The 20547-nt window shown below is 41.4% G+C and overlaps 1 protein-coding gene across 1 annotated transcript in view; it reads left to right on the top strand.

Moving 5' to 3' along the window:
* The window catches only part of LOC133990664 (leucine-rich repeat and immunoglobulin-like domain-containing nogo receptor-interacting protein 3), a 15964-nt gene extending 4842 nt beyond the window's left edge, over positions 1 to 11122 (top strand). The window contains exons 2-4 of the mRNA XM_062429051.1: positions 6999 to 7608; positions 9449 to 10192; positions 10352 to 11122. Coding sequence (XP_062285035.1) covers positions 7054 to 7608; positions 9449 to 10192; positions 10352 to 10921 — 1869 coding nt within the window. The 5' untranslated portion in view covers positions 6999 to 7053 and the 3' untranslated portion in view covers positions 10922 to 11122. The remainder of the gene's footprint in view (positions 1 to 6998; positions 7609 to 9448; positions 10193 to 10351) is intronic.
* Positions 11123 to 20547: the final 9425 nt, after the last annotated feature.

Here is a 20547-nt window from a genome sequence, read left to right as displayed (position 1 = left end):
GATAATACACTGAATATTATAGTACTTTACTGTATGTAATGAAAACACAAACTAACCTACAATTGTTATTTTGATAGACAGACATACTGACTGAATGACTGACTGGTTGATTTGATTGATTGATTGATTGATTGATTAATTAACTGGGTATTATGTTTTATGGAATAGGAGCTTGTGACTAATACACTTTGAGTAACTGCTGGTGCACTGAGGGAAACTGAACAGACTAAAGCTATCAGTGTCATGAGTTGCACCAGTCAGACTCCCTGCTGTGCCTGGCGCCCCTCTCTGAGGTCTCAGTGTTGTGTTGGTGAAGTTCAAAGTGAAAACGTGGTGCGGGCACACACACACACACACACACACACACACACACACACAGAGAGAGAGAGAGAAACACGAATGAAACGACCTTTTGGGTTCATCTTCCTTCTAATCCACTTAGAGTTGTCTACCTCCTGCCCACACATCCACCCAGACAGCTCTTGTCTGAATGCAGGGACATTTATGCTAAATGCAGGTTTGTTGGAGCATTATTCAACAAAAAGTTATTCCAACATAAAAATGATTTTAGTACGATGAAAATACTTTTTTTTCTGGCTGTGGCGTTGAAGAAGTCATTTAATGGCAGCAAGAGTTTCTCTCCCTCTTTCATTTCTTGTCTTCTGGGGTTTGATCTTAGCTTGTTTTAGCGGTGTTTGTTGTGTTGTTGTTCCTCTGTGACTGTCAGGCATCGTTCTTCATGCACTGTGTTTCCCTCACTGATGTTCTGTTTCAATGCGATTTTGGCTGGCTTTGATACAGTTAGAGAACTGAGACTGCGGTTTGGCTTTCTTAGTTCGTGACACTTTTTGTTAACTAAACTCAGTATTTTCATTTCCCTTTGCTATGCTTCTCAGGAATGATGCAAACATATACCAGCTCTGAGAAATCATAGAAACCTGTGAAGTATTTTGGGGGATCACCCTGTCGGAGGGGGAAAAGTACAGTAAGACGTTGAGTCAGAAAGACTCTCATGTGAAACATCATCCCCTATACGAGGTGTGTGTGCAAGGTTAATTCTGGTTAATTCTGGTGAAAAAGTTAAGGAACAATGAGCACGTGCAGAGATACACTTAAGAGCAGGATATCGTGGACGCGTAACGTGAGATTGCAGGAAATCGAGGACAGATTTAGAAGCTAGGTATGATGGGTGAGATAAGGCAGTGCGCACACTAGATGTGTGAGCTAAAACAGGTGATGTGTTTTTGCATATGTAACTTTGCCTATAAAAGATGGATTTGGGTGTGACTTGTCAGTCTCTTTTCTGTGCATAATAAACGACTCCTTTTCCAGAAGTCATCAGCAAATCCCAAAGGATGATGAAGTGTGTGTTTGTTTATGTGTGAGTGTGTGTGCTGTAAGCCTCTTGCTGTACTGGGGGCTCATGTTGTCAGGAGCCAAAGAGAGGAACTGAAACTGTGTAGATATGTTACTGTGCATCCTAAGCTCAGTAACCCATTTACTGGGTCTGCTGGATCTGGTGTGCATTTGTGCATCATGCAAACTACTCATAATTGAGTCCTAAAATTATAATTCCTTGTTTTTCTGCCAACTAAACTAACACTTTATAAACATGACAGTATAATTGGAAAAATTGATTGCACAAAATTGATGCATCATTCTTACTTATTTTAACAAGACTGATGCTGAAGACTTACTTGAAGCGAATAAATCGCTCAACATTGCCTCCGCCACTCCTCACTTGTCGCTATGGGTGTATTGGACACTTTGATAACTCACTACTTTCTTCAATAATTTACCCTATTTTGTGCCAAGCTGCAATTCTTTTGTCTTTGTAATCCAGTCAGGAAGAGTCAAATATTATTATATTATTATTTACTATTATTACAAATATTTTTTCCTTAATGGACCATATTCCTCTAGCTTCCCAAGCTCAGTTAAGCTTTCAAGCCCTCCCTTTGTTACACCACTGGTCAGTTGTCGCATTACTCTGAGGGAAAAATGTGCACCAACATTTCATGACAATCCACTGTATAGTTATGAAGACATTTTACTTAAAAGCACAAATGTTAACCTCATGTGGAAACTGGAGTTAAAGTCAAGATCACCAAAGTCAGACAAAACATCCTCTGGGTACCATGGGTACCGAGTATGCCAATTCATCCAATAGTTGTTGAAATATTTAAAGTGAACCAAAGTGGTGGACCACCGGAATGATTAACTTGCATTCATTATGACATTACTATCTGCCATGATGCTAGCTTGCCAAATAAAAATACTGATGCTTCTTCCTTTAAAATTCCTGAAACAGACTAAACTGCACTGAGAACAAGTTGAATTATCGAAAATACTGGCTGTGCATGACCACTCTCTCTTTACTGATCTCTTGAAGAATTCATATGAGACTAAAAATCTCTTCAATAAACTAATGTTTAAGTAATGTAAATTGCAATTGGCTGTCCAATGAAACACCACTGCACCAGTCAAGTCAATGGTTTGTGTTTTTGGCTCTAATCAGCAAAAGGTCAAACCAGGCAGCATGTCAGTCTCAATCAGCTCACTTTTGCTGCCTCAGTGACTCAGAGTTCTTAGAGGAAGACGATGCAGCTACTGTAGGATAGCATGACACCCGAGTGCCGTCGTAAGTATCATCACTCTTTTTCAAACTCTAAAACAACTGCAGTGTCCTTCACATCTCACAATGCGGGCCCACTGAACTAATATCAGCTTGAAAAGGAGTGCTGTTTTCTTTGTGAACGTTGCGGTTTTATGGTCAGACAGTCATCAGTGTCTAAACTAGCAACCCAAACTTTTTGTGAATGCTGACTCAGTGTTCATGTTCTATTTATTCTTCATATTTTATCATTCTGTTCCCACTCCAGGCGTTGTACTGTACGCCTCGTCACTGTGGAGTTCCTTCTCTGTGAGCTTCTTCCCAGGGCATTTTCTCTCCTAATTATGTTGTGATGGTGCTTTTCCTTTGTCATCATTAAGTTTGAGTGTTGTTTTTGGTTTTTCATTGAGTAGATTAAAGTGTGTGCATTGTGAATCGTTTTCAGATAATGTTAATGGGGAGTGAAGTGTATTTTAATAGGTAGATTCTTGATGTGTTGATGAAGAAGGAAACCACCGCTGACACGTCTCACTTGTATATTTCAAAGGTTTTATTACAAAGCGATCCGTGTCACATGTCCAATCTGAGAGAGTCCTGGTCCCAATCTGAACCTCTCTCTCTACTTCAATTCTCACAACACTATATATAGTTTCTTGTCTCCAAAAACTCCACCTTCTGAACAAATGGTCAGTCTGGAGAAATAGCCTCTGGCCTGTCCTTTATGGCTAACTTTTAACCTTTAACCTAAGTAAATCTACTTTTGGAAGATATTAAAGACAAAGACATGACATCTCAAGTTATCACAGGATAAGGACAATCCAGACACTACAGGAGCAACACACGACAACTTGATTTGACTGTCCAGACATATTAACTAATGGATATTTCCTGTTAAATAATATGGACGCACTGAGAATTTCCAGACTTCAGTGAATTCACAAATCTCAGCTCTGAACAAATTTACCACAGTTGTCTTCCCTTATGACTGTTCACATTCCCTGTCTCTGCCCCTGTCATTGCAGCCGTACCACAGAGCTGCTAAGCTGTATTCCACACTTGACTTGGGCTTAAAATGGAGTGACTAAGCACAGATTTAATATTGGACTCATAGCTACTTAGCAATGGAAAGTACAAACTGTCAGCTTTCCTCTGAAAAGCAGAAACATGTCAAGTTTGCACCTCGGTTTGTTTGCAACAATAAAATGTAAAAGCTTTCACTAATAACCTGCTGACTGCTTGACTGCTCCCGACATCACTGATGCTAAATTGTGTCTCTGTGAGAGGTTTTCATTGAGTGTGTGTGTGTGTGTGTTGGTGTGAGAGAGAGCGAGGGAGAGAGAGAGTAAAAGCCAGGCAAAGCTTAGGAAGGCAGGACAGGGTTGAGGAGATCCACGCTCTGCTGGCCAAATATAAAGGCTTATAAAGGCTGCCAGTCAACATGGATGACCTATTTACGGTCAGACACACTACAACACAAACACACAAATGTACACCGGACAATGACCACAACCTTATTTTTTCTCTAGTGGTATCTTTTCTTGGCAACATGGCATTTTTAATCAGACTGTATAAATCAGGTGAAACAACCTGTTTTTAGACATCTGACCATGGTCATTAGTGTTGCACCGCCGCAGACTAATGATGTATCTGTGATTGGGCAGGGATGTTGTTTCCCAACATCTGTTCATTAGGTCAGCAAGGTAAAAGGTATTTTTAGCCTCTGGCCTGATTTTACTCCCATTATTCTCCTTTACCCTCCCTGGACAGCTGTCCTGTGGCAGAATCTGCCTTCCTCACAGTCTCAGTGGCTGGAAGGTTCACCACTGCCGTTGCATTAACATCTGGTTGATCGTAATTTACAGTTTGTAGCGTGAATTCAGATACTCCTTGTGTAATTTTGTATATCTCAGCTGTCGAGGGGCAGGAACAAGTTGTAAGTCTGACCCTGTGGTCTTAAATTTTGAAGCAGAATACGGAAGCAGTCACATCCAGGGGGAGGACAGGACCTGTGATAAAACCACCTGCTGCAACAATAGTAGAAAAGCTATCCTCAGTATTTGGCAGGGGAGTGAGAGAAAAGGTGTGTATTTATCTGCCTGTTCACTGGATGATGTGTAGACTCCTCTGGGCCTGTGTGTTTGATGAACTGTGTGTGTGTGTGCGTGTGTGTGTGTGTGTGTGTGTGTGTGTGTGTGTGTGTGTGTGTGTGTGTGTGTGCGTGCGTGTGTGTGTGTGTGTATGCTTGTGTTTTTTAAGGATCCCTGCCTGTCCTTGAGTCAAGCAGTGAGGACCTTGTCTGCCTCGACGATGTCAGCTCACTGATTCATGCTGCGACTTTGCCACTGACCCGTAGAATGACTCTCATGGGGGTGGGGGGTTGGAGACAGGTTGCATCCATCACATTGCCTAAGAGCCAGGCAGATGTGCACTGACACACAGAGACTGTATATACACTCAGAATATGAAAAATCTGATACATTTAGTGGAGAAAAAGATGCAAGGGTAGGACATATCATCATGCCAGTGCCACAAAAAATATCCAGGCAGTGCAGGGACACAGACATTAATTTTGTTTGATTACATCATATGACTAGCTGAATATTTCAGAACATCTGTATACGCATGTTTTTTTTCAGATCTCTCTGTTCCTCTCCTGGGCTATATTCCACAGAGACGTACCGGGGTTTGCTGCTCTGTTGTTTTGGTCATGGTGAGTTGCTGCTGGTTGACAGTGCGGGGCTGAGTTGTTGCTGAGAACTGGGTCAGTTTGTGCTTCAGTCTGCACAGCCACCTCGCTGTGTCTGCGTTTTGTCTCCCAGCGAAAAGAAAAATTTGTGCCAGATTTCAACCAGATACTTCAGATACAGGATCTGTAAACAGTGTTTTCCAGGCCTGTCGCAAATTGTGGGACTTATCCACCCTGGGGCTTAGTAGATACGACACAATCTCTGGAGGGGTTTTACTGCCGTTTTTTAATGTGATTGTGTGTGAGAATATGTGCAAGTTGTGCATGTGTGCAAAGAATTAATGTCTGCCATCATTTAAATTTAGCTTAAATCTCATTTCATCCTGTTTGATCCCATTGATGCTGAAGCATTGAAACAGTCGGATATGATTAAGCGTTCAAGAGGCTGTTTTTCAAAAATCCAACTTGCTAGAAAGAGACTGAAGTGAGGCCCGCAGCAAAGAGAGACTGGTGACTTTGGCTCTTTTTTACTCAGTGACTCGCCCTCTGAACGCTGCCCATTAAGCACAACCAAGCAAATATATTATTAATCTGGCTCTGCCTCCCTCCACTGCCAGCATCAGAGTGCATTTTAACATGATACTCCCTGGTGATGATGATATACTCTCTCCCATTTCCGCTTCATCTGGAAAACAAACAACCAAGCCAACAGTCAAGAGTTTGACATCTGGGGTTTCTGCTGAGCATTTTTACTGATCAAATCAAACTTTCCACGCGTCCTCATTTAGCAGCATTTTCCTCAAGCATACCTACAGTACAACTTCCTGCAGGTTCCAGATCTCTAATGCCAGGTGCTATTTGACTGTCTCTGAGTTGAAAACAGTGTGTGGGAGAGATGGCAGGTTGCTTGAAGGAATGTTAAAGCAGGAGTGATTCATCTCATCTCTGTGCAAGGAGAACTAAAATGATTTTTAATTCATACCCAGCAAAATGCCACATCCCACCAATACATGCATCAACATATACCTGATCAAACACACTATATGACCTAAGTAATTCAAACATTTATTTCACCTCACATATCGAAGGCATGGCGTGCGTGGCTTCTAGGCATAATGTGATTGTTGAGGAGCACAGTCAGTGTTTATGCGCAGTGATAATAAATTCATTGTGTTTGTGACAAAATGGAGCAGACGGTCTCTGTGCTGCAAGGGGAGCAGGGGAGATGCAACATGCATGAATTCAGCTGTAGCAAGAATCTCTCTCGCATGGCACCCTGTGTCCCAGTTCTCCAACACAAACCATAGATGAATTAGTGAAAAGACAAATCATCTTAAATATCTTAAACAGATCCGTGTTCCTGATGGGATCTCATCAGTTGTGCTTTAAAGCCGTGTCATGATATGTCTCAAATCTCTCCAGCTTTCACTAGAATATTACTTAAACCGCAGCATAGATAATTTACAGCAGGGCAGATATAATTTTTATGAGCATGCAGATGATAGGTGATAGGCTCCATCTTTTTTTTCACAACCTCTCTCTCTCTCTCTCTCTCTCTCTCTCTCTCTCTCTCTCTCTCTCTCTCTCTCTCTCTCTCTCTCTCTCTCTCTCTCTCTCTCTCTCAAGAATACCATGTCTTCATTCAATCTTCTAATGTTTTTTCTCCTCTCCCTGTTTTCCCTCTGTCTCATCCTGCAGGTGTATGGTGCAGTGACCCTGCCTGCGTCAGGCGAGGAGTCAAAGGAGCAGGGCCATGACTGGCTCTCCTGGCCCTGGTGGGCGTGCCTTAGTGCCATGGCCGAGGATGTGGCGATGGGTCCTGGCTGCTACTTTGATTGGCATTGTAACTTTGACACTGCCAGGAAGTAGCCAGGCCTGCCCACCACGGTGTGAGTGCTCAGCTCAGCTAAGGTCGGTGTCTTGCCAGCGGAGGCGGCTCACCAACATCCCAGAGGGCATTCCCACAGAGACACAACTCCTGGATCTCAGCAAGAACCGGCTCCGCTGGGTGCAAGCAGGTGACCTGGCACCGTACCCACGGCTGGAGGAAGTGGACCTCAGTGAGAACCTCATCGCCACATTAGAGCCCAATGCCTTCGCCACACTCCAGAGTCTTAAAGTGCTGAAGTTGAGAGGGAACCAGCTGAAGTTAGTGCCCATGGGGGCCTTCGCCAAGCTGGGCAACTTGACAAGCCTGGACCTGAGTGAGAACAAGATGGTGATTTTATTGGACTACACTTTCCAGGATCTGAGGAGTCTGAAACATCTGGAGGTGGGAGATAACGACCTGGTTTATATATCCCACAAGGTAGGCTCTCCAGCGTCTTATTAGCATCATGACTGCTTCATAAATGCAAAAAGTTACTTATTTATTTTTAGAAGTCTTTCTTGTAATGTTTCCCACCCTAACATATTAATGAAATATTTTCTGTGGTATATATATTTGCATGACTTGGCATTATTATCTATTGAGGTAATGCCATATTAATATCATTAAACACAGATTTATTGCTTCTATTATTTTAAATTTTGAAGGGCTGCAGATTATATGTGAAAAAATATGCTCTAAATTTGAAGTACTTTTAAAGTATAGGACACTCTAACTGTCAGCACTAAAATATCCTGAAATTACTTCAAGGTCCAGTGTGTATAATTATTTGCATCTAGTGTAATGGACTTGGCAGACATGGAATATAATATTCATAAGTATTTTTTAATTAGTGTATAATCACCTGAAAATAATAACTGATGTGTTTTTGTTAGTTTAGAATGAGCCCTTTATAACTACATAGGGAGCGGGTCCTCTTCCACAGATTCTCAACTGCCATGTTTCTAATAGCTCAGAAGAGACAAACCAAACACTAGGTCAAGAGGCCTTTCACGTATTTTGCGAGTATCAGGGCCACCATTCTCCTACATGCTTGGAAGTGAAGGGGAGAGGAGGGGTATTCAGTTGGTTGCAATCTGCAACCTCATCACTAGATGCTACATCCTACACACTTGTCATCTAACAGAAACAAATTATTGTCCTATGTATTGTCATGTTGTCCAATTAGCATGCTTATAAATGCTCTGATACTTCAAATTATATGAATTAAGAATTTGATAAATGTGTATTCATTTTCTGTTCTGGTGTAGCAGCTGTAAGATGGTTGCTCACAAGCTGAAGAACACCAATCACACCAGGAATCAGGATCTGGGTGTTTATTCTATAAGAGCAGCACAGGGCACAGTCAGCATAAATAATAAATAAATTAATCAATTTAATTTACAGACATAAACATCCCTTCACAAGAAAAATAAAAAGGTAAACCAAAGATAGCCATTAAACTACTCATTTAATTTAACCCCTCTATAAAAGTGCATAAAACATTACAAAAAACACTTTAATGTCAAAACGCACCTATGAGAGCAGCACAGGGCACAGTCAGCATACACACACACACACACACACACACACACACACGCTGCAGCAGGATCTGTCACACAATATGCAATGAGAAGGACCATCATTAAATTTAAATAGTTACAGCCATTTTTGGCAAGAAAATACAAAGGCAAACTGATTAATACGTTAATAAAGGTCTACTGTTATGTTACACGCAGTTTCAGCCAGAATAACTGACTCTTAAAGTGCTAGCTTAATAGATAAACAAAGAGCACCACAACACACGTCCTGCCAGCACAATAGCTGTAGTAGTTTTGCCGGGAGTTTGGACTGACGTCACTCATGCATTCTTTGTCTGTTTCACTAATTAAGCCCCCCGTGTTACAACCATAGACTGTATATAAGAAACAACAGGTGAACCGGAACTTAAAAAAATCTCAACCCTCATAACTAATATATAACAATGCACAAAAATTAAAAATTTATAATAATGGAATATTACACTTAGGTTTTGACGAAGTTCACCAGATAATAAAAAAATAAAAATAATGTTATACACATTGACTCAGCTACACTGGCATCATTACACAGTTCCCCAGTTAATCTCTTCTTTTCTTACATCGTTCATTCAACTAACCTCTTTCCTCTGTTTGAAGTGTCTAAGCCCAGCACTTCATCAAATTCCCTTTATACATTATCGTTTGTGTAAAATTAAAGAATTAATCTAGATTTTGAAGTCCTCTGTCCTCCTGATTCCCAGGCATTCACAGGGCTGCTTGGGCTGGAAGATCTCACAATAGAACGCTGCAACCTGACATCCATTTCTGGCCAGACGCTGTCCTACCTCCGCAGCCTGGTCACCCTTCGCCTCCGTCACCTTAGCATCTCTGCCCTGGAGGACCAGAACTTCCGCAAGCTCTCCAACCTGCGGGGTCTGGATATCGATCACTGGCCATACCTGGAGTACATTTCCCCTTTTAGTTTCCAAGGCCTGGATCTCCACTGGCTCTCCATCACCAACACCAACATCACGTCCGTCCCCTCTGCTTCCTTCAAGAACATGGTGCACCTCACGCACCTCAACCTCTCTTACAATCCCATCACCACCCTCGAGCCCTGGGCCTTCAGAGACCTGTTGAGGCTGAAGGAGCTCATCATGGTAAACACAGGGTTGATGACAGTGGAGTCCTATGCCCTTGGAGGCCTCCGACAGATCCGGGTCCTTAACTTCTCCTCCAACGACCTGCAGACCTTGGAAGAGGGCTCCTTCCACTCTGTCAACAGTCTGGAGACCCTCAGAGTGGATGGGAACCCCCTGATGTGTGACTGCCGTCTGTTGTGGATCCTGCAAAGACGCAAGACCCTCAACTTTGACGGCAGAGTGCCGGTGTGTGCGGGGCCGGTGGAGGTGCAAGGGTTCAGCCTGAGCACCTTCACCGATTCTGCACTCTTCGATCACTTTACATGCCAGAAACCTAAGATACGCAACCGTAAGCTCCAGCAGGTAATAAAGATGATTATATTTAGGTACAATACTTAGAAAATAATAAGTAAATGGTCATTGTTTATGCTAATCACTTCCACGAGCACAAAATTGTAGTATTGCCAGATCTAACTCCTGTATTTATTAGTCCATGCACTCTTTTCCTCCACATTCCCACAGGTGATAGCTCGTGAGGGCCAGCCAGTGAGTTTCCTTTGTCGTGCCGAAGGAGAACCCGCACCTGCTATTGTCTGGATTTCCCCACAGCGCAGACGGATCACTGCTAAGAATTCAGGGCGAATTACTGTTCTCCCTAGTGGCACCCTGGAGATCCGCTATGCCCAGCTTACTGACAGCGGCACATACATCTGCATCGCCAGTAACGCCGGAGGCAATGACACCTACTTTGCTACACTTACAGTCCGTGGCCAGCCGTTAGATGCTGCCTCAGCTTTCTTTCTCAACCGCTCGCTGTATAGCGGCGAGTTCTTCAACGACACAAATCTGAACAGCACGCGTGTTTTCCTCAAGTTCACCTTGGACCTGACCACCATCTTGGTCTCCACGGCAATGGGTTGCATCACCTTCCTGGGGGTGGTCCTCTTCTGTTTCCTGCTGTTGTTCGTGTGGAGCCGGGGACGCGGCCAACGCAAGAACAACTTCACAGTGGAGTACTCTTTCCGGAAATCTGAACCCGCCACTGGAGGCTCCTCAGGAGGGACCAGGAAGTTCAACATGAAAATGATATGAAACAACGCAGCCAGGGGTCCCTCGGGGGAGGCATGAGCACGTCCCAAAAACGTGTTTGACACACGCAAACACACACAGCCGCTGACTCGCAAAGAAGTTTGAAACCACAATATAAGTTGCTGTCCATGGCTATTTTCAAAATTGAGTGACCACATCAAAACTGGAGCCATGACTTGATTTGGTTTGATCTGTGAATGAAAACAAAATGACCCTGATCTTTCTGCCTCTCAGTGGTTTTATTCAGCATGTGGTTAAAAACTTGTTTGAATGATAATGTAAGGAAATAAAGTACTGATAGATTTGAATGAACTACTTGTCATTCATGCTTGATACAAATAATAGAGTTAAGAATTATAGGTGATAAGTTGTAAATTGGCATGATTACTGAGCTGTGGAATATTAGCAGTCCTGTCTCCTGGTTACATTAATGAAAATCTGAAAATGATTTCCATTTTAATTTAAATTCCTTTACTGTTTCTGTGCAGTTGAGGAATTTAAAAGAAATGTAATGCAGCGAGACCTCAGACTCATCCATTTATAGAATTTGTAGCTATTATGCTCCTCTAAAGTCTGCCATGTTAAGGATCATGCATGTGGAGTTGCAGTTGAGTTCAAGTTGTAAGTTCATACATACTGAATAAAACAAATGGTTTTGAAAGACAGTTTGAATATGTTTTCTATAATGGCCAGATCTATTCTGACTGCAGCTAAATGGTGAGGAGGCTCTGTAGAGTCAAGTCCTTTACTAACTTTAAAATTTGTTTTAATAAACCAAAGCCTAATGGATGCAGAGTATGACATGATAACAACATCTAATAAGAAGCAACGGATTTAAATCATTGTGGGAAAAAACAAAAACACAATTTGGCCTTTTCTTCTTTGCATGATTTTGCGACAATGTTAGCTGTGTGAGTTTGGGACGAGCACACTGGCCAAGAGCTACCGTGGCTGCCCGTGGACTGGAGGGGTTTGGTTAGGAAGTCAAGCCCACCAGACACGGGTCGCCACGGTGACCATAGCAACCAACACAAGAGAGAGCGGCAGTGGGAGGACTGGGCCACAGGAGGGTTGATGGGTAAAATGAGAGGGAAGAAAGAAGTCAGTGTTGTCTCTTCTTCCTCTCCCGTACATCACAAGCTCCCGTTCATGGCCTTTCATCAACAGGAGAGGGTCGACCCCCTGGCCTCCAGCCCCCCGTGCATGCCCTCTGCTGCGTTGGTAGACGCCTGACATTCCCAGCGCTGCCAGGGGGGAGCAGCCGGGAGAGTTGGGATATACTCAGAGGCAGACAGAGGACACACAGTAACACAATAGAGGTATCCACATAAACATACACATCATAGTAGAAGGCAATGAGCATTTGTGAAAAATACATACAGAAACACATGAATATCACCTTTTCTCAGGAAAAGTGAAACTAGCCAACAGAGTATGATTACACATACACACTAACTATGTTACAAAATAACATTCCAGCAATACTGTGTGTAGAGGCGTAAAGCCAAAATTCTTTCTCAAAGAGAGAACTAATGTAAATTTATGAGTGAAGAGACAAAGCCATAGTAGGCTAAGAGTAGGTCGTTTTTTGGTAACACTTTGCTTTTTTATACAATAGTGTGTGCATGATTCAGTTATATAATAGTAATTGCCCACTGCCATCTTACAAGCTGTCGTGATGATCACAAGACCATCTGCTATTGCTGGGCTTGCATATAGTTGCACCACATACACACACACACACACACACACACACACACACACACACACACACACACACACACACACACACACACACACACACACACACACACAGGAGAGGTAAAACCACTTGAAGGTGATTTGGACTGATAGGTAACACAATCAAGGTAACACATGAGTAAGCATACAAATTGATACATAACAGCAGTCACAAAGTGTGACACTGACTGCTCTTTCTCTGTCTCTGAGATGTTCAGTGTGCGAATGTCTCTGCCCCCTAGCCCAGTGCATCCCCCCTCCTCACCCCCATCCCCCACACACCCCCACTGGGTCCTCCTTTGGGAGGGGTCCCTGGCTGGAGACCGAAGATACAAATGTAAATGAAGTCGTGTTAACCCTACCCACGCCATGTGCATCGTATAGTGGAGAGTAGTACTGTGGTTTAAAAACAACAACAACAAAAAAGGAAAAAAAAACTTTCTTTGAAGTGTTCCGTGGATTCTTGTTTGTCCTCCATTTTAATTTCCTCAGTTGTTGATCTCTGTGACCTTTTGGCTGTTTACCTTTTTAAAGCTTCCCGTCCTCCGTGTTGGACTGTTCTGTTCTCAACACCTAATAAAGTTCCCAAACACCAGAGAGTTTGCGTGCTCGTCGTGCACAACTCAGTGTGTGTGTGCGAACTAAAAGCAAAAAGCTATATTGTGTTCAGGAAATGAGCCACAATCTAAAGCAGTGGTGGTGTCAAAGGTGGTGACTTTTATCTAAATTTAACTTTTACGTACTGGATAGTTTATCACTTCTGGGGCAAATTGTACCAGCTGTTCTTAATTTTAAACCTAGCCCAGATACAACTTAAAGGACCAGTGTATATGATTTAGGGGGATCTATTGGCATAAATGGAACATAATATTGTTTTCATGAGTGTATAATCACCTGAAACTAAGTATTGTTGTGTTTTTGTTAGCTTAGAATGAGTCCTTTATATCCACATAGGGAGCAGATCCTCCTCCACGGAGCCCACCATGTTGTACCATCATGTTTCTACAGTAGCCCAGAAAGGATAAATCAAACACTGGCTCTTGGGAGGGCATTTCACGTTTTTTGCGAGTGTTGCGGCCACCATAGGTTCTCCTAGACACTTAGAAGGGGACAGGGAGGGGTATTCAGTTGGATGCAATCTGCAACTTCACTACTAGATGCCACTAAATCATATTCACTGGTCCTTTAAGTGTTTGCTAAATATGGTTGACATATTGACACTTCATCCAAACAGTTGTTTAATAATTATGTAAAATGCAACAATTCTGAAAAAAAACTGAAATCACTCCTCCATAATAGACATTAAATAGTTTACTCAATAGCGAGCAGCAAATCACGATCTACACCATGGACACACACTCAGAATTCGGACATTCAAATAAATGGGTGATGGGTAAATGTGGTGCACTATATTATACACAGGGAGTGATTTCAGCCACAGCCTATAAAACATTATGCCAGTTACGTTAGCATAATTTGATATTAGCATGTAGAGCTAACAAAGACAAAATGTTTTCAGCCATCGTCAGTGTCACAATTATACATTGCAGATGCCTCTTGATTAGCTGACACACAAGTCATCCTCCATTAAACCTAGCAAGGCATAATCACATATTTCCCACTCATTTTAAACTGCATGAATAATACTAAGTCTGTAATTAAGTTTTATATATGTATATGTATATGTACATATACATAGATAGATAGATTGATTGATAGAGATATAATTTGGCAACTTATTTTTGCACACAAACATTTTCTATCAACAGGTTTTCACAATCCATAGACTTTACAACCTAAGACACTAAGTTTTAATTATGCAAATAAAAGTTAGTGAATCACTCTGAAAGTAACCAGTACAGTAGTTATTTAGAAGGGACTTTATCACATAAACTTGATAATGGATTTACAAATACCTGGTGCAACCTAATCCAGGCCTCTAGAAGTAAATTCAGTCACTTATCCACTTATCCACTCTTTGGTGGACTTCCTTAAAACTATCTGACATTTAATATGTCATGAGCATTGCAAGAAGGTATAGCTTCATTTTAGGGGGTCAAACTTCACTGAAGTTTGCCACCAGTGGTACAAAGCACACATAAACCACTGTGTAATGGTGGTGTGGTTTGAAAATTATTTGCTCCAGGTAAAAAGAATGTTTCAGACTCAAAGCATTTGCAAAATAGTCCTGCAAACTCCATTTTTGTCCCTTGTGAAGGATGATGAAACCACGGCTTCTGTGTCAGGATGAATAACTGAACAGCTCTTAAAGATTCATGAGGCCGAATGAGAATAGATGAACAAATTGGCCTGGTTTTTAAAACCGTCTTTAATGATGATGGCGAACATTTTGTCTCATGTTGTAGAGAACAGGACATTGCCTTCACGGACGTTTCCTCTCCCTGAGCCGGCCCTTTTGTGTTTCCATTTCCCGGTATTTCTCAGTGGAAACTAGGTTTAGAAGACAGTGAGAACGTCTGTAGTGACTGTCGATGGTGTTATTGTGTAAACATCAATCACAAATGTAGGCATAGATGAGGGTGTGTTTCATTTTTTCTTCTTCTCCTTCTGCTCTTTCCCTGACACTCCCCCTTCCTTTCCCCTGTATTCTTAACATTTCCAAACTTTGTCCCTGTTCACAGTATTAGGCTGGAATATGGTTGTGTGGTAGTAGACACGTGTTCTGTGTGATTGGTGAGTCATTGTTGTCTTGTTATGATTTGTCACTCTTCGTAATGCCATCGAACACGGAGCAGTGATCAGATCAGTGAAGACAAAAGATGAAAGGGGTGACCCAGGTTCCCAAAAAAAACATTGGTTTCCATCTCGCACCCAAGCCCATTCCTGAAAAACTACTTCTGGAACTTTCCTGCAATGCACCGCTCTGGGATCTTTATCTGGATATGAAAAGACATGGACTGTATGTATTTCCTCTGCTGATATCTTGTCACTTTTTAACTTACAAATGTAGAAAGGTGGGGCTGGGTTGTTATAATACCGTGACTATGCGCCTACATTCACTTTCTGCCTACTGTCATTTTCACAAGGAAGCAGCTCATTCATTGGGCATTTTCATGTCGGTCATGGTTTAAAATCAGCATTTGTATCTATCTATTCAAGCCCCACAAGTCATTTGAACCTGGAGAAACTTATTTTTGCTTCAGGCTAAAAATCTGTCCTCTCCAGCTCATTTCTCAGCTCATTTTTCTCCTAAAGGTCCATTATCAAAGGTTTTTGGAGTATGTTAAACATTTTAATTGATATAACTGACACTTTGCCAAACAGTTCTTCAGCAACTCTCTTCGAAAAAAAGGTGCCAGTACACACAGCTTTAGAGCCAAGCCATCACCTCAGTCTGGCTGACAGACTCTCAGTGTTTGTAGATACCAGTGGAGTCAAGCTCGATTCATCTCCTGTGCTGTGATTTTTGAAAAAGTAGGTTGAGCAATCCCCCACTCCCTCCTCCGGTTCATCCTTGCCTGGGGTTGGTGTACCGTAGTCTAGACGCCCCATTTACAGCAGCAGCAGCAACCTCACTATTAGGATACCTTCCACCGGGGAACTCTTCAAAGACGTAGACCAAAATAAGACAAACCCCAGACACCAATAATCATGGCGTCATTACCCGCCAAGCCTGAATTATTAATTTTATGTATTGTAACATTGTTTACATTTTACTTCTCAGTGAAAGGAGGATTTTCTGTCAATACTCTTAGTGCTTCTTTCACTTTTTTGTCTGAGAAAGGAAGATTTTAGTGTTACCTTTCAGACGGGGTTTAAATCTCCAGTCGTTCTGACTCCAGATTGGCCTTAAATGATATATCTCCCTCTCCAGATCGTACAACTGCTGTCTTGATTAGATTAGACTTGAGTTGAATAATCAGAGCTGAGAGGAGCAGTAATGGGATGACGAAGAAGTGAGCTCGCTGATTACTTGGTTTATTAAACCCATTTCCATAACAGACCTCTCAGAAAAGGGTGAACAGGGTGCTGTACAAACATTAGAGGTTGACTTTATGTTATTTTAGATTCTTTACACGTCAGGTAGAAATATATTAAATATGATGGTTTTCTCTAATTGGACAAAGAGATATTTGTATAAATGGACATGTAATGAAGCATTGCTGAAGGGCTGCTTTTGGCACAGTGGACATACAACTGCTTCATCTTAACCTTGACCAGACAATTCCAAGTGCCCCCCTTTCTATGGCAATACTGCACCCTGGTGGTCAGTGTGAGCAACAGCAGCACATGCTGATGCTTACACAGTATTGTATGTATGGGAAAACAAAACAAAACAGCTCTGGGTCTCATACAGCAAAACACTAGAGAGCAAATTGACTGTTAGCTACATAAGTCAGTGCTTCAATGATTTTCTTATGGCCATAAGGCGACCTCCTCTCTGCTCTGGGTGTCTGGGATGTTGTTTCCTCTCAGCCACCTGTAAGTGAGGTGAAGTTATCAGGACAGGCCTCCATCTGATCAAAAACAGAGTGACTCAGTCTGTAGATTAGACAACACTTTCTGATGCCCCACCTGTCACGCCATCAACATAACAAACAATAATAACTCTTCATTCTCTTTCTGTATATGACTGAGAGCCAATCGGCAAGCGGTCAGCTCCTCTTTAGAGAAAACAACTTTCTTTCTTGTGGTCATAGCAGGTTTAATCTATGCATGCCTTTTGTATACAGTGATTAGTTTTGCCAAACTCTCACCTACACTTGTACAGAGAGCTATGCGTGCCATTGTTGCTGGCCATGGGACTGGTTGAAACAAACTGCTGTAAAGTCAAGCTGCACATGGAGTTAGAGCAAGTGAAGCCATTAAAATGTTTTGAATCTGGTACCAATTAAAGCCAGAGGCAAATAATAATCTGCACCTGCACACACAAATATCTTACAAATAATCAGTTGTTTACTTGGGATGATTGTACTTTTACACACATCTATCCACATACACACATCTGCTTAGATGTGTAAGCTGTAGATAAAGCAATTGATATTCCAAGCAGGATGGTGGGACTGATCAATGCTGTATGGGGATATGATTATTAATGACATACTTTCATTGATCTATCTTGAACCTTGTCACTCCCAGAATCCCTCTGGAGTAGGAGGAGGCGTACAGAGCTCTGAGACCTGGTTGGCACTCATTCCTAGGTTTCCACATTACCTTTTAAGATGTTTCCTTTTTTTCTCTTATAAGAAACGAGATGGTGCCATATTTCGACTTTTTTTTTCCCAGGTCAGAGACAATGCAACAGTCTCTCGCCTCTCCTACTCTTCAGAGGAAGCTGTCAATGATATAGCTCTGTATTTTGTTAGAGCCCTCGAATATTCTAATAATATTGAAAAAATATCTAACTTTATCTCCAACATTTGACTGGGGTATTCTCTCTTCTTTCTCTCTGTCTCTTTCTTTCTTTCTTCCTCTCTCTCTTTCTACTTCTCACTGTCTCTGTCAAACTGGCGCCAACCTCGTTGAATATTTCTGAACATATTTCACAGATCACTCTTAGTTTTTGCCCTAATGCATATATTTTCTTCTTTGACATGGTCAATTCTGACTTCTGAAACCTAGGAATGGGTGCTGAGCACTCCAACTAAATGCAGAGCTAATCTAAAGACAAGCTGTTCAGCTAGTCAGATCGAATGGTGTGAAATGATCAATCATTTAAGCATATTACTGGCTCATAAAAGAGACTGTTAGACAGTATTTGCCAAATGTGGACTCTTATCCTGTCTGGCTGTACCTGAATTACAACATTTATATTTTGCACGGTGATGTGTGGATCCTTGGATGTGAAGAACAGAAACTGTACATATTAGATCTATTAGCCATATCATGTCATCAAATCTGTAGACCTCCTTGCCATGTCTGACAGAGGAAAATGACTGTTGAACTGTAAATATTGTAGGTATAGTAACAGAGGATTTAACTGCTGCTTCTTTTCTCCAGGGATCACCCACATTTTGCTCAGTCCCATGGCTGCTTGGTCTCAAACAGAAAGAATAAGACAATAATGTATTTGTCTATAAAACACGTATGAGTATCTTTTTTTATTTCAATGTATGTTTTATATGCTGTCTGTCTTGTAAATGAACTCCTTTTCGTCATAAAAGCATGATGTGACTCTGTCAAATGTTTCTTGTGTCTCTTCTCGTTGCCATGCACGTGAAACCTTCACTACACAGCTGATGTGATTTTTGAACATGTCATCCAAAAACCATGGGCGTAATAAGATGCTTTAACAGCCTCCACTCTCCTAGGAAGGCTTTCCACAAGAGTTTGAAGCTGCCTGCAGCAATTTGCTCCCATTTAGGCAGTCAGAAACAGATGATAAACATGGAGACCAAAAGTGTTGAATAAATACATAGGACGTGAATGAATGACACAGTCGGTAAAATAAAAACTTTTTTTCTTTGAAATTATAAAGTTGTGACTAAAGAAGCAACAACCAAATTTAAAGTTCAGAAACATCCTGTTTATTGAAGAAACGTTCCAGTCATGTTGTAAGACATAAAAATCCTCAGCCTGAAATAATAAAATATGTATGAATATGTTTTTCCACAAAAAATGTAATTACCATGTTAAAAATCTATTTCTTCTCACTCACTGAAAAATCCATATTATTGTTCACTTCCAAAATTTAACTGCAGGACATAAGATGTCTCTACTTGTTTGTGCACTTGGTGTTTCAAGTTTCCACATCACACTTGTGTAAATTATATACTGGACCAGAATTGGCCATAAGCTAACTATGATAAAAAAAAATTCTGCACAGTGAATCTCAAACATCAAACTTAAGCTATAATATGAAAAGCACATTTTTGACTGGAGGCGGACTTTAAAGGTGCAATATATGACATTCAGCCCCACTAGATGTCAGCAAACTAAAGGTTAGTAATGGCATCCTGAGCAGAGAATGAATGAAGTCGTATTCCCTCTGTGTATTGATATCTTCTCTGGTCTTTGTTTTGAATATTGGTGCGCTCGAGTGTGCATGTTAGTGCATGTCTCTTCCTGTCTTCCTTGCATCCGTCTTCAACATGGTTGATGGATCACAAAGTTTCTCATATTACAGCTAAACAATACAAAAAACTAGAAATAGGCAGTAACAGAATCTTGATCAGCACTAGTTCATCTGAGTTTGGTGAACTCACACACATTTGTTTTGATCTGAGATGCTGGTGCTATTATGTGATATTTGGCTAGGCTGAATGTCTTATATTGCACCTTTAAGGGTTTAAGACTCAAAAACTCAGTTAACCTATGTCATCAGTTTGTGTGGGTGTGGTTTGATTAGATTGGATTGACAGTGAACTGGCAGCAAAAGCAAACAACCACGCATCTCTTACCATATTAAATGTTGCTAAATCCTTACTGATGCATGGAAATATGTGACTAGGCTCCACCCACTTCAAACTAGTTAGAAGAGCACAAAGAAAAAAATTGTGTGCTGATGTTGGATCCAATCATTCATAGAGACTGGTTAATTGGGGCCTTTAATTTGCATGAACATGCCCAGCACAGACCAAGAGAGTACAGTTTAATGTTACACCACAAGATGGCAACAGAGCACCACAGTAAGAAGCAATCACACAGGAAATGAAAGACCAATCAGCCAATTGCTCCATTCTTTATTTGTTTTAGTGAAAACACACAATTTAACCATACTGGTTTATCACTTGGTGTATTATTTATTCCAGTTATTACTTCACGGGATGAAGGCAGATAAATGCGACTGACAGACTTAAATGAGAAAATGAGATCAGAAGAATGGCTCTGTGAGTAATGCCTATGTGTGTGTATATATATATATGTGTGTGCATGTTCATGTGTGTGTATGTGCATGTGTGCAGGCATTTGATCAACATCTTCGATTA

The sequence above is a fragment of the Scomber scombrus genome, chromosome 11 (genome assembly GCF_963691925.1).
Source record: "Scomber scombrus chromosome 11, fScoSco1.1, whole genome shotgun sequence".
NCBI lineage: Eukaryota > Metazoa > Chordata > Actinopteri > Scombriformes > Scombridae > Scomber > Scomber scombrus.
This window is presented reverse-complemented; position numbering and strand designations above follow the sequence as displayed.